This window comes from Arvicanthis niloticus, chromosome 3, assembly GCF_011762505.2.
Source record: "Arvicanthis niloticus isolate mArvNil1 chromosome 3, mArvNil1.pat.X, whole genome shotgun sequence".
Classification (NCBI taxonomy): Eukaryota; Metazoa; Chordata; class Mammalia; order Rodentia; family Muridae; genus Arvicanthis; species Arvicanthis niloticus.
The window spans coordinates 134255367-134270351 of NC_047660.1; the positions used below are offsets into that span (position 1 = coordinate 134255367).

A 14985-nucleotide genomic window follows, 5' to 3' on the forward strand; every position below is an offset into this window, starting at 1 on the left:
TTTAATTTGTTATGTATATTTAGTGATTTTATTTATTTATTTATTTATTTATTTATTTTTGGTTTTTCGAGACAGGGTTTCTCTGTGTAGCCCTGGCTGTCCTGGAACTCACTCTGTAGACCAGGCTGGCCTTGAACTCAGAAATCTGCCTGCCTCTGCCTCCCAAGTGTTGGGATTAAAGGCGTGGGCCACCACTGCCCAGAGGTGATTTTATTATTATGTGGTGGGAGGATTTTCTTTTCTTGTCTAGTCTGATTGATGTTCTCTAAGCTTCTTGTATATTTATAGACATCTCTTTCTTTAGGATGGGAAAGTTTTCTTCTATGATTTTTATTGAGAATATTATCTGGGCCTTGGAGCTGGGAATCTTCACCTTCTGTTATTCTTAGGTTGTGTCTTTTCCTGGTATCCCAGATTTCCTGAATGTTTTGTATTAAAGGAATTTTTTAGCTTTAACAGTTCTTTGACTGATGTATCAGTTTCTTCAGTTGTACCTTCTATGTCTGAGACTTTCTCTTCCATCTCCTGTATTCTGTTGGTGATGTTTGTATCTGTTGGTGCTGTTCTCTTCCCTAGGTTTTCTGTCGCCAGGGTTCCCTCAGTTTGTGGTTTTTTGTTTGTTTGTTTGTTTTTTTATTGCTTCTGTTTCCATTTTCGGGTCTTGAACAGTTTTATTTCCTTCACCTGTTTAATTGTATTTTCCTGCATTTCATTAAGGAATTTATTCATTTTCTCTTTAAAGGCCTCTATTATCTTTATAAGATTGGATTTAAGGTTTGTGTTTGTTTGTTTTTGCTTCAGTTGTGTTAGGCTATCCGGGGCTTGCTGTCGTGGAGTAGCTGTGCTCTGAAGGTGTCATATTGCCCTGGCTTTGGTTGTTTGTGTTCTTTCAAGGGCCTGTAGCCATCATTCATGGCTTTGGTCCCTGAATGTTTCTGTTGTAGTAGGTATTTAGAAGGGGATTAACCTTGATGGTCCCAGTGTGACAGGCCTCTGATGGGTATCCTCTGGCTGTATGGTTCAGGGTCTATAGGTCTGTATGGTTCTGGAGTCTCAGGTCTGATGAAGGTAAGCAGAGAGGTGGCAGGAGAATGGAGGTCCACCAGTAATAGCAGAATGCTCAGGGCAGCTGGGGATGTCTCAGAGGACTCTGCAAGCCGGGAAGATTGGTGGGGGAAGGGAAGCTAATCTGTTTGGTTCAGGCTCTACAGGTCTGATGAAGGTGAGCAGAGAGGTGGCAGAGGCTATTATAAATAAGGCTGTTATGAACATAGTGGAGCATATATCTTTGTTATATGTTGGAGCATTTTCTGGGTATATGCCCAGGAGTGGTATATCTGGGTCCTCAGGTAGTGCTATGTCCAATTTTCTGAGGAACCACCAGACTGATTTCCAGAGTAGATGTACCAGCCTGCAATCCCACCAACAATGGAGGAGCATTCCTCTTTCTCCGCATCCTCACCAGCATCTACTATCACCTGAGTTTTTGATCTTAGCCATTCCTTTCCCCCCAAGATCATTCTAATTTCAAGTTTGTCATCTGTATTGATCTTAATTTAAATATTAGATTTGGTTTGTGTGATGTTTATCACTTATTTTCATCTACTTTAGTTTTCATTTGCAGCTCTTTTTCCTTGTCAGGCAAGAGCAGGTTAATTGGCATTTTAAAAAAACAGATTTTTTTTCTATATATTTGTTAGAAACTGCACTCCACATTTTGAATTCTGCTTTATTCCCTGGCAAATACTATGTGGTGAGACATTCCTGTGCTTCTGGGTTGCAGCTCCTGGTCAGCCACATGGTCATAAGGATGCATAGCTGATGCTCTGTGGTACAGAGCTGTGTGGCCAAGTGATGGTGCCCGATGGGTCAAGTTTGTTAGTACATTTCAACTTAGTTTTTATATTTGGTTGGGTTTTTTGTTTTTGTTTTGGTTTGGTTTTTTGTGGGTTTTTGTTTTTTTTGAGTGAAATGCTCACTATTACATGATTTGAATGTGTTCTATCAGACTTGGTATATAGCTGTGCTTTGAGCCAAAAAGTTCCTGCACTTTGGAGAAGTTATGATACCATCTTGTAGTTTACATTATTTCCTGTAGAAATATTGATTTTCATCCCTATTTTTTTCCTGTGTTAATATATGTCTGCATGTCTCAGGATGTTCTTAACACTTTCCCTTAACCAATGGTTTTAGGCTATTTGATAACAATATTTCTTGGTGTGGTTCTGCTCATCTTTCATGTGTATGTGTTCATTTGGCTACTTGCATTCATTCTCTCAAAATTGGAATTTTTTTTCAATTATCTCTTCAAATATTTTTCTGTCCTTTCCTTTTCAGATTCATCTTTTACACCTAATGTTAGATGCTCTGTTCCTGTGTGTGCACACGCGTGCATGTGTCCATCCATTTGTGTTTGTGTGTATGTGTGTGTGTTGCATCAGATTGAACTCAAGGCCTCACAGTCCAAGGCAAGTGCTCTATCACTGAGGAATAGTATTTTTTTTTTTTTTTATAAATGTTGAGACAGTGTTTTAGGTGACTCAGGCCAGCCTGGTGCCCATTCTGTAGCCTTTGAGCCTGTGGTCCCTCTGTGTCTGCCCAGCAGCTAGAACTATAGATCTAGGCACCAAGCCCTGCTCTATGTTCATTTAAAATTATTTTTGTCTAGTTTTTGCTTCTACATTTTAAACGTTTTCCTCTCTGAAAAGAGTAATCTGTTCTTAGTGTTTCTAATGTTTTTCAGTGTACGCATTCATCTCGTTTCATCTATGGAAATAGGATTTGACTTGCTAAAAATGTAACTTCTCTGTCTCTATATTTTTTGAATGTATGAGTGAATTCTTACATTTATGTCAGTTTCAATGGATTTAGTCTCACTGTGCATTGTATTTTCCTGCCATGTTAGATGTCTAGGTCTTGTTTTGTTTTGTGTCTTTGAGATAGGGTCTATGTGGACTACACAGGTGCTGAACTCAGATCTTCTTATCTCTGCCTCCTAAGTGCTGGGACCAAAGATTTGCACTACTAGATGCTAGTGTGTTATGTAATTTTATGTCAACATGATACAAGCTAAAGTCATCTAAGAGGAGGGAGCCTCGATGAAGGTAATACTTCTATTAGATGGGGCTGTAGGCAAGCCTGTAGGGTATTTTCTTAATTTCATTAATTTCCAATTAATGTGGGAGGGCCCAGCCTGTTGTGAGTGGTACTATCCCTGGACTGGTGGTGCTGGGTTCTATGAAAAAGCAGACTGAGTAAACCATGAAGAGCAACCCAGTAAGTGGCACCCTCCATGGTCTTTGCATCAGCTCCTGCTTTCAGGTTCCTGCCATGTTTGAGTTCCTGTTCTGACTTCCTTCAATGATGAACAGTGCTGTGGAAGTGTAAGCCAAATAAAATAAACCCTTTCCTCCACAACTTGATTTTGGTCATTGGTATTTCATTGTAGTGGTAGAGATCCAAACAAAGACAGGTAGTAATTTTTTATTCGGTCGTAAGGGCAACTCTACTTTTGTAGGGTGCTGGATACTTTTGAAGAGTTTCTGTTGTTTTATTTTGTTTTCTTTTTCCTTCCTCTAGTTTGTTCTGCATCTACCTCCACCCTTTCTTTTTGTTGACATTATGTATCCCTAACTGGTACTGGCTGACCTTAAATTTAGAGACCAGCCTGCCTGCACTTGATGGCTGGGATTAAAAGAATGCACAGTCACACTGGTTTTTGAGTTTTTTCAGTTCTTACAAATGTTCATGCACTTTCTTCTAGGATGAATCTAAGTTGCTTGGAATCCCCTTTGATCTAGATAGATTCAAAGGTTTGGTTGGTTTTGGTTCCATGTAGGATGGGTACAATGAGTTAAGCTACTGTTGAATACTTCTGAGTACAGAAGCAAGACCTTCCTCTGTGTCTGCTGGAGCCCAGATCCTTGCTCTTTATCTAGTTGGTGGAGCTGGTGTTCTTGGGCCTCTCTGTTTTTCCTACTTAGTTCTTTTATCCCTTCTTTAGGCTCAAAACCTTTCCTCATACAGTGTGAAGAGTTCTTAAAGTGAGCCTCAGACGGGGAGACCTGGTATAACTAGAGATAGCACCAAACTGTTCAGTTTGTGCTTTCAGGGCAGAAGCTGATCAGGGAAGAAACATAGTTGAAGAGATTCAAGTCCAGAGCTGAGTTTTTGCCATGTAGAGATATTTACTAGCCGTGTAACCTAGTAAAGAGAGATCTAGCATTTGGTATTGGGGAAAGGCACAACTAGGTTTGAGACTGTCAACTTGAGTCTCTTTGACAAAAGCATAGACTGATTGGTTTAAAACGACATACTGATTCTCATATTTCTGAAAGCTGAAAGCCAAAATCAGGATGTTAGCAAACTTGCTTTCTCCTAAGTCTTTTCCCTTGGCTTTTAGATGACAACCTCCTTGCCATATCTTCACATGCCTCTGTGAAGATGTTTCTTCCTGTAAAGATGGCTCTGTTGGATTAGAGTATCCCCCTTACAACATGATGTATCCAAAGCCCCGTCTTTAAATAATGCAGTTACATTGTGGGCTAATGCTTCAACATACAGACTTTGGGATGCAATTCCATCAATAACAGAGAGTAAAAAGCACACAAATGTTATTTAAAGCCACAGGGGTCAAGGAAAATAAGGTGGGCATCCTAATAGCAAGTGTAGTCTCTGCAGCTCTCAGGGATCAAGCCAAGTAGAAAGAGAGATAAAAAGAAGTGTTCATTGTGTGTCAGGGGCTGTGGCAATGCTTTAAAGGATAAGGGAATGTGGTTAGGAGAATCTTCCTGTATGCCACTTGAAGCTCTAGTAAGTAGGTGTGTGCTCGGCAGATGAAGACAGAATGGCTGTGGTTAGAGTGTGATTGTGAGAGATGAAACTGAAAAGTGTTTGGACATTTAAGACTGGGTTAAGGTGAATGTTTAATCTAAGAGAAAATGTAGCCACTGAAAGGATTTTAAGAAATGTGAAATAAGACTCTATTTGTGTTTAAAAATATCACACTTCCTGGGCATGGTAACCCATACCAGTAATTGTAGTACTAGGGGGGCTGTCGGCTGAGAAAAGAGATCATAAGTTCAAGGCCATTATGAGTTATGTTATAAGGCTCTCTCATATTAATACCATGCTGTTAGTTTGTTCTGTACATGCTCATTGGAAAGCAAATATTCTGTCAGTTGCATCAGGTATTGTTCTTTAGGGACTGACTATCTACCTTTTGTTTTGAGACAAGCTCTCTTCACTGGCCCGGAGCTCATCATCAAGCTAGTCTAGCTGGCCCTGGTACCTCTCTGGTGTTTGCTTGTCCAGCTTTGGGGTTGCAACAGATACTGCCTCATTTGGATTTTTAAATATGAGTTTTAGAGATCAAACTCAAGGTCCTCAGTGAGCCATCTGGTTCCGCAGCTCCTAACATACAAGACATTCTACAGTCACATACTTTACCAATGTCTAGAGCAATAAGATGCAAGGATTTTGAAATTTTCTAAACTAAGTTAATAATTCATAACATTTTTGTGATTTTTGGTTCATTGTATAACATATAACTTAATATTCATTGTACAGATTCACAGTCTGTACAGAAATGGCTAAGTGAGTGTAAGATACTATCTCTACTTTCTGTTTGAATTATTCTTTTTGCTATACTTAATTGCAGGACTATTTCCTGATGTGGGTGGAGGATATTTCTTGCCAAGACTCCAAGGAAAACTGGGTTATTTCCTTGCACTGACAGGATTCAGACTAAAAGGAAGAGATGTGCACAGAGCAGGAATTGCCACACACTTTGTAGATTCGGAAAAGGTAATTGTTTGGATGTTTGCTGGGAGTGGTTGAGATGATCACAGGTTTTTGATAAGTATGGGTGTGAATGCTAAATTTATTGCTTTAGCTATGCGACTGTGGAGAAAGTACTTAACCCCCACCCTACCCTACCCACACTCCCTACTTTCCCTTTCCTCAGACACACTGTCCAAGCTGAATGGAAACTCAAGATTGTCCTGCCCTCACCTTTCTAGAGCTGAGAACATTAGTGTAGGTTCCTATCACCATGCTGGGCAAGGTGCCTAAGCTTTCTGTCTCTCAGATTCCACAAGCAAAACAAAACTAATGGTACCCGAGCTGGTACCTTCAGTGGATATTTCTAAACATAAAGCGTTAAGAACAAAATAGTGCCCAACTTTTAAAAAAATCTGGTATGTAAAGCCAAAATTTATATAGTAAAATGATGAGTGTTTTAATTTTGAGGAAAGAATGTTCTAGAATAAAGGAAGAAATGTTAAAAAATGATATTTGGAAATGTATATTATATGGTTAGGTTAATAACTGACATGTAATATAAATTAGATAGTTTCATTATATTGTCTGGCCTGATCTTGAACTCCTGATCCTCCTGTTCTCAGTCTCCTAAGTGCTAGGATTATAGACATGTAACCATATTCCAAATAATTAACATTTTCAACAAAGCTTTGTGAGGGAGTGTGTGTGTGTGTGTGTGTGTGTGTCTGTGTGCTTAGAATGGCTAAACTTTTTATCAAAATTTCTTACACTAAATAGGGTGTCCCATTGTGTTCACCTGCCCACTTTCTAGGATTTTTCTCTGCAGGGCATTGATACCAGAGACTGCACTAACCATTGTTCAATTGCATGTTACCATTCTCTAGTCTGACCCATCCTCTCTGGTCTACCAGCCATTGTTGTAGTTAAAAAGCATATGAATGTATTTTTTGGTTCAGTTCTCTTTATCTACTTTATATTTAGAAGGTACAAATTTTCAGCTTTGTAAACCTTGGTGTTTCCCTCACACTACATATTCTACAAAATATATGGAGGTTACCCCAGCCATGGTTATGAGCCTCCATCACAGTTGGACTTTAAGCTCTCACTCCAGGTTGTGGTTGTTTGTGGTCTCATTGAGTGGGCATCTATCATGTCGTCCCACTGTCCTCTCTGAAAGGAACAGTGGTGATTTTGTAATGGAATTTAGTCAAAGGCAGGAGAAAGCTGGTTCACTGCCTGTGCCTTGCTCTGTCAACTTGCCCGGGATGTTACCTGTAGCAGGTATGTATCCATTCTCAAGGCCTACAAAAATCAGAAGATAATTGGGTGTGTACAAAACAAGGGCTTGATTGAAACAGAAAATTACCTTTTAGAAAGAGCCATAGGTTTTCCCTACAGGTTCAAGTTTGGCCTTAAGGTGAGCATTGCCAGAAGGGGCATTTCAGTTGAAATATTGGCACACGAGTTAACTGCCCACTTGGACAGGAAACTGTTGGCATTGTTTTAGAAGCACTAGAAAGTCCTCTGTGGCCGTAGGACCATGTATACACATTAGGCAGAGATGGCTGTGGGCTTTGTGCCTTTTCTTAGGTAGGTTTCCATTGCTGTGAAGAGACACAGTGGCCACAGCAACTGCTATAAAAAACAACATTTAGCTGGGGCTGGCTTGTAGGTTCAGAGGTTTAGTCAATTATTGTCATGACAAGAAGCATGGTGTCATGTAGGCAGTTATGGCGCTAGAGAAGGAGCCAAGAGCTCTACATCTGGATCAGCAGGCGGCACAAAGAAAGAAGAGACACTGGGCCTGGCTTGAGCATTTGAAACTTCAAAGTCCCACCTACAGTGACAGACTTCCTCCAACAAGGCCTCCTAATATTGCCACTCCATGGTTACTGAGTATTCAAATCTATGAGTCTATGGGGACCCTTCCACCCGAGTCCCACCCAAGTCATCTGACAGTGCTACTTAAAGTTAATTTACACTGAAATGTATACGTGGGATGTTTCGAAGGCTTGGCAGCTGCATGTCTCGGTTTTTAAGGAGGGATGCTAAGCTGGTCCCACACCACAGGCGCTCCTTCATTTCCCATCTTGTCCATCCTTCAGAGGTAGCATTTGTTGTGTGGCAGTATGTGTACATAGCTGCCGTCCAAGTTTCTTTTAGGGGTTATGTGGAAAGAGCATGGATTCTAAGACAAGGATCCTTTCTGTGCTTCTGTAGAGTTCCATGTCTTGTTTTCTTTCCATTTAGTTGCGTGTGTTGGAGGAGGAGTTGTTAGCCTTGAAGTCACCTTCAGCTAAGGATGTTGCAGGTGTCTTAGAAAGCTATCACGCCAAGGTAAGTAGGTTTTGAATCACTGGGAATGCCGCGTCAACAGTGAGCAGTGGTAAGTACTGGTTTGTGGATATAGAAGGCGTATTGAGGCTCATTTAGTTTGAGGTTTGCTGAGAGTACCAGAGCTTTAGTGTTGAGATGGCCATCTGATACCAGCCCTCCTCCTGTGCAACTGTACAGCTTCTCTTTTGAACTTCAGTGCTCAGCCTTGGAAGGAGCTTTTACAAAAGCTTCTGCAGTGCTCTGTGGCATTTCTGTGACAGGTTCAATGTTCAGACTATTGTGGAGCTGCTAAAATGAAATGCTAATAATAAAATATGCTGCCATGTTTAATTTCTTACTTATGTTACCTAAGTTTTCTTAAGAAGGTCAAAAGTGGGGGCTGGGGAGGTGGTAGCTCAGTAAAGTGCTTGCTGCACAAGCATATCAGGACTTTGATGTGATCCCCAGTGTCCACCTATGGGTTTGTTTGTTTTTGTTTTTGTTTTTTGTAAAGCTAGATATGATACACTTGTAACCTCAACTCTGAAAAGGTAGAAAAAGGTGCGCACACACACACACAAAGAGAGAGGGGAGAGAGAGAGAGAGAGACAGAGAGACAGAGAGAGAGAGAGAGAGAGAGAGAGAGACAGAGAGAGAGACAGAGAGAGAGAGACAGAGAGAGAGAGAGAGAGAGAGAGAGGCCAAGAATCCTTAAAAATCACAATCAGATACATGGTTCTTCCTAAAATTTCACCGAAATTGTAGTAAAGGAAGAAAAAAGGTATAGATTCATGAAGTGACATAAAATGAAGGGAAACAAAGGTCCACGTGAGATATCAATATAATGGCAGCTTCAAAGAAGAAGGCTCTTAGTTGTACGATTGTACTGCCATCATGTTTCAGTGTGGGAAGCCAGCTGGAGCAAGCTGAGTCCTTCAGAGAGCCCTTTAAGGAACCATGAGTTTCTGAAGACCTTAGCAGTGAGTGGGGCATAGCACAGGGGTGGAATGTTCAGCACTGCAAGAATAAGGGAAATAGTAGGAGAAATGAAGAACCAAGAAAAGGAAGAGGTGATGGAGAGACATAGAGGCAGGACAGAGACAGGGACACTGGTGTGGAGCAGGGGGGAAAAAATCAGAAATTTCTTACACGTTCTAATAAGTGCAGTTAAACCCCCAAAGGTCTATAAAGTCTAGCCAAGGGGCAGGGATGGTTGGGGTTCTATTCAGAAGACAGACAGCATGCTAGGTGGAAGACCTGTAGTCCCTTTGAGCTTCAGGCTTGCAGAACCAATGTCTGCTATTGTCTTCTCAAGCACTGGCACTCAGGGAGCTCTCCCAACACATGGAAGTTCTTGCCTGATCAAGGCATTCACCATTCAGTCACTGGTCGGCTGTTGTAGACATGTCACATAGCTTACTAGAGATAAACAGAACCATTCAGAGTGCTAGATTCTTAAGTATAGGAAGGGAGAAACACATGTGGGTGATATGCAGGCTTTAAAGCCATAGGTTGATTGGATTTCAGTGTTAAAACGCTATAATAGGACTGCTTTGTATGATACTGTCAATAAAAATACTGCACCCAAACTCAGACCCAGTTGCCCATTGCTATGATCCAGCCTCATCTGCCAACAAAGCATGTGTTCTGTCCTGTAAGAATGACTTTGGTAAACTGGCATTTCTTTATACGAAGGTACTTGGGTTATGCCATGTAAAACATAGGGTTAAACTAATAGAGATTAACTAGAAGTATGAACAAAAGAGACTCAGGTTGAGAGGTAGAGCAGCCATGAAGGCTGACTTCTGAATGCTGTAGTCCTCCTGCACTTGTGCATCCTTTTCTCTCCCTGCAGGTAGAGCTGCAGGGATGCCTGCCATGCAGTGGGGTTTAGCATGAGGAAATATTTGACAAGTGTTCATGTCTCCCATCCTAGACTAGATTTACAGAAAGAGTTAGGTGATAAAAAATAAAAGGGTGTTTGCCTTTGGCACTTTCAAGAGCTTGTCTGTAGTTGTACATATTTCCTGAATTTTGAACATATGGTGGCAGTTATTTAAGAGAGTGTTAAATATAATTTGAGTAAAAGTGATAATCTGTCACAAAGTGTATCATTAAACGTGAAGAACTTTTAAAGGGTTTTTAAATTTGTTGAGTCACTTCAAATTACTTCTTTTCAAACAGTCCAAGATGGATCAAGACAAATCTATCATATTTGAGGAACACATGGACAAAATAAACAGGTACTTAACAGAAGGTCTTGGCTGTGCTGCCCCTTTGGAGAGGCCTTCTTGACTCCATTTGTGGTGGTTGTGATTACACTGTGTTTGACAGTACCCTCAGTCTGAGATGGGTGGCAATCATGCTTCTGTTTTCTTTTACCTTTGGAAGTAACATCCTACCTACTCTTCCGGGAGGAAATAAGCATTGCATGCTTACTCATTTTAATGCAAAATACCTCTTTTTAAAGTCAGGAAGAAAGGCCAGAGGATAATAATTGGATTAACTTCCTTTTGTCTTCACTCATCTTCATAGAAGGTAGTATTAAGCCAGTTAGCAAAAGGCCTTGTGCTGTGATCTGAGAACCTACCTGCTAGCCTAAGGGGAGAACAGGAGGAGATGGAAATGACTGGGAGGCAGTGCTGTCCTCTCTGTTTGAAGCATCAGGTTTTTGTAGTGTAGACATGTATTTAAATATAAGTATTAGCGATGCATGAAAGCAAGCCAGACGCCAAGAATAGATTTAATTTTGCACTAGTAGTAGATAGATGACAAATGCCCTCACCTGGGAAGTGGTGTGCATTTTCTCCCTTGCAAAGCACATTGAATAGTCTTCTTATTGAAGTGGGGCTTGGGGAAAGACAGTGCACAGGCTCACTGGTGACTCAGAAATAGGAAATCACTTGTCAGTAGTAAAATTGTATTTCTTTATAGTTGTTTTTCAGCCAATACCGTGGAACAGATCATTGAAAACTTACGGCAAGATGGTTCGCCTTTTGCCATAGAGCAGATGAAGGTAATGCCTGTCATATGGACACCTTACTATGGACACCTTGGGACAGGGAAGCCTGTCTAAAGGGTATCAGTAGTCCATGGTGGTATCCTAATAAGCCTTTGAGAGCATTTCTTCTAAACTTGACTATATACCCTGTAGTAATAAATATTAAAATTCCAGCCCAGGATTTGTTTCTACCATACCTTTGGTTACTAAGAATATGAATAAAAAACTCACAACTTTACTATTTTTAGTATGCCTTAAGCAGTACAGCAGCTTCCTACCCTCCGCGCTGTTAGAATCTACTTCCCTATCAATAACCCAAGGTATTACTTGCTATGTTTCATCTGGGCTGCTCCTAACTCCAACTGACAGCCTTCAAAGCCATGCCTTTATGGCTCAGCTAACCCATGATGGCTTGTCCTTTCTCCTCTCCTTCATGTTTTCCCTTCATTCCATGGTGGCTTCTTCCTTCTCCTTCCTTTCTTGTGGTCCTCTCTCTCTAAGCCTGGGAAACATCAACCCCACCTATGTCTCTTCTGCCCAGCTATTGGTTGTTGGCACATTGGCACATTTATTTACCAAATACAATTAACTTAGGCAGGGTCACTTTGTCCTCCCTGTGACTCTCTCCACTTTGGGACAGTCAGTCTTCGGGATTCCAAATTAGCATTAGAATACAAGCAACATTAGACCGACCCACTACAATACCCAAACCTTATGTCTGTCTGCTGGATTTTGAGGACTATACAAAGCTGGTTTTATGTCCTTTGAATATAATAGAGAAGGACATTGGAAGAAGTCATTGCTTTACTCAGTCTACAGATTCAGTGCATTCTAATCCAATGACTTCATTATAAGGCAAGGAGAAAGATGGCTGGGAGAGTAGCTTAAGAAATGTTTGGAAGAAACTTAAAAGCTTTCCCCTTGACCCTTCTTAATTAAGGTCACAATCTTCTTAAGCTATAATTCTTTGTGTTCTTCCTTACTGGCGAAGTTACAGACAAGCTTTAGTCACTTCAGTCTAATACCAGTGTGATGTCCCTTCCTGTCTTCTTTGGACTTCTCTGTGGTATTGCTGCTGTTCTTTATACAGAAGTGGGCTTTGGAGCTAGAAACCTTGAGTTTGGGTTTCAGCTTTCACTTAGACCCGTTTACACCAGGGCTCAGCTTCCTTATTCAAGAAATGATCTTAACACCCCCCTCAGGAAGTGGGATTAAACATATTAAAGCATTTGCCTAATCTGAGAGAACTGTGCTTAATAAATTCCCCATTGACAGGCTGGGGGTATGGCTCAGCAATTAAGAGCATTTGTTGCTCTTCCAGAGGACCCAGGTTCAATACCCAGCACTCATACTCCCCTAAGTGTGGTCTGTTGTATGCAAGAAGCATTCAGGAGTTAACAGGCCACCAAACATCAGGGTAGCAAGCTTCTTAAATGATGCTTTTTTTCCCATTATTTCCAGGAACATTATAAGTGTGAGTAAATGGGGCTTTAAGTGGCCATTTTTATTACTGGGTAGCCAACAGAAGACATACAAAAAGAGAAAGTTATTTTTCCATTTTATGAAACTGAAAATGGACTATGTGAGCAGCAAACTGCAATGGGGTGCTGAGGAGTGGGTGCTGGCTTACACACCTCAGGCAGTATACTGGAAAGGGGACTTTAGCATAGTGATGTCCTTTCAAGTGCTTACCTGAGATAATGTGGGTGTGTTCCCATTAAAGAAAAGACGGGCTATGTCGGCAAATGGTTTTTTTGTATGCCCACCAAGAGTGGCACATGGTACAGATTGCTGTGATGGTGTCATCAGCCTCAATGCTTACAGCCATCAGGGAAGAACCTGGAGGAGTCAGGACCAGAACATGAGATAATATCCTGAAGGCCTAGGTCAGAAGAATGCATTCTTCAAAGATGCAGCTTCTTAACAGCCTTTTATCATTGTCCTCTCTTCACTAGCACTGTGGCTGTAGGCAGACTACTGTCATCTTCTGAACTTTCTCTTACACAGTGCTCAACTGTAAGCTTCAGCAAGTGCTAAGTCAGATACTGTCCCCTCCACTTTGTTCCTTGAGTATTCATAGACAGACATGAGGATGTTACAGAGAACACAGAACTTTGTACCTGAAAAACACCTGTACAGAATGGGCCCATCACTATTCTGTCGTGGGTTGGGGAGGAGTTCCTGAGGCCCCCCACACCCCCACTCTTTGGAAAGCTATCTGTAGTTAATAGTTGCTTGAGAGAGGAGAGTCATATTCCTCAGTGCCGTAGCCACTGGGAAATTGCCTGGCCCAAGTAATACCTCCCCCCAGTCCCTGCCATGTTCTGCATGAAGGCAGCCCTAACTAAGCTCAGTGGACCACACACATAAAAAAGACATGGACGTAAAAAGAATTGTTGCTTGTTGGAAAGAGGAGTGTTCATTGGGGGAGAGGGATTAAGAAGATGGGGGTAGATTATAATCAAGAAATACACATGCAAAACTGAAAAACAAATAATATTCTAAAAAGAAAAACATGGAATTTGAAATGGAAATTCATTGAACTCAGTTTGAACCTTTTAGCCATTCAGGCAACAATCAACCTGAAAACTATGTACAGTTATGAAGGAGATTGCAGTTCTGGGATGGCCTCATGTATGAGACAGGTGGTCACAGTCATAGTGTGACTGTGAACACTAGTGATTCGATCTTTAAATTCAAAACACGTGGCTTGGCAGAGTAGTTGAAGGGTCAGTATGACAGTCTTATTAATGTGTATTTTGCTTAAATGTAATCTTTACTTAGCTTACGCTAGGCAAATAAAAATGTAGGTTTATTTGATTATTATAAGTTTATTCCATTTGTGGGATGACCTGAAGTACTTGTGTAGTGGGTTAGAACACTTACTTCCTGCTTTGGCAGGGCTAAAATGAGGCATTGTTTTCTATTAGTCTTTGGCACATAAAAGAAGTTCTATGATGCAGGTTTTAATATGGCTTACATAGAAACGTAAGGTAGCTTGTTACGTACAGCAAAGAAGCAGTTGGGTAACAAAGAATGTTTTTTTTTTCTTCAAAGGTAATTAGTAAAATGTCTCCAACATCACTAAAGATCACACTAAGGCAGCTCATAGAGGGCTCTTCAAAGACCTTGCAAGAGGTACTGACCATGGAATATCGGTTAACTCAAGCGTGTATGGTAAGAATTTTATATAGAATATTGTTATTTTCTAGTTAGGAAAGTCATTGTAGAACATGTAAAATTCAGAATAGAATAAGGAAATGCAAGATGGATTATCAAGACTTGAAGAAAAGGTAAAAGAATTGATCAATCTTTTAAAAAATCATGAAGAACATGCAGGACCTCTGAGCCAAATTTATAAATTAATTACAGGCATCAAAAAAGAAGAAAGCAGATCAAAGGTATAGAACGTATACTTAATAAAATCACAAAAGAAATATTTCCAAGTCTAGGGAGATGCCATCTGGGCTAAAAGAGCCATACAGACCACAAATACGACCAAAAAAATTTCCCACATCATATACCAGTCAGAGCACTAAAGGGACAAAGTAGTAGAAAAGATAGGGAGAGCTACAAGAGAGAAGGAGCAAGTCTCAGGGAAAGGGCGGGTCATCACAATACAGCCCAATTTGCAGTGTAGACTTTAAAAGTCAGACAGGCTTGGGCCAATGAGAGACCACAGGTGTCAACCCAGATTGTTTGCCCAGCAAAAAAAAAAAAATCTTGCATAATAGATGACAAAAAAAAAAAAAAGCTATACAATAAAAGCAGGTGAAAGTAATTCGTGACCACCAAGTCAGCCCTTCAGAGGAAACTGGAAGGACTACTTTAGACTGAAAAGAAAGACAAGTATAGCCAGGAGGTGACAGGGCACAAGTTAATGTTAC

General features: G+C 40.7%; 1 protein-coding gene across 2 annotated transcripts in view; it reads left to right on the forward strand.

Annotated features, from left to right (window-relative positions):
* Nucleotides 1-14985, forward strand: part of Hibch (3-hydroxyisobutyryl-CoA hydrolase) — a 66327-nt gene that overhangs the window by 45450 nt on the left and 5892 nt on the right. Inside the window, exons 8-12 of one of the 2 annotated variants that reach the window (XM_034499177.2) lie at nt 5660-5805; nt 8032-8118; nt 10282-10340; nt 11032-11113; nt 14156-14275. In XM_034499177.2, the coding sequence (XP_034355068.1) occupies nt 5660-5805; nt 8032-8118; nt 10282-10340; nt 11032-11113; nt 14156-14275 (494 nt within the window). The remainder of the gene's footprint in view (nt 1-5659; nt 5806-8031; nt 8119-10281; nt 10341-11031; nt 11114-14155; nt 14276-14985) is intronic. The other variant, XM_076931935.1, reaches the window with a different exon arrangement.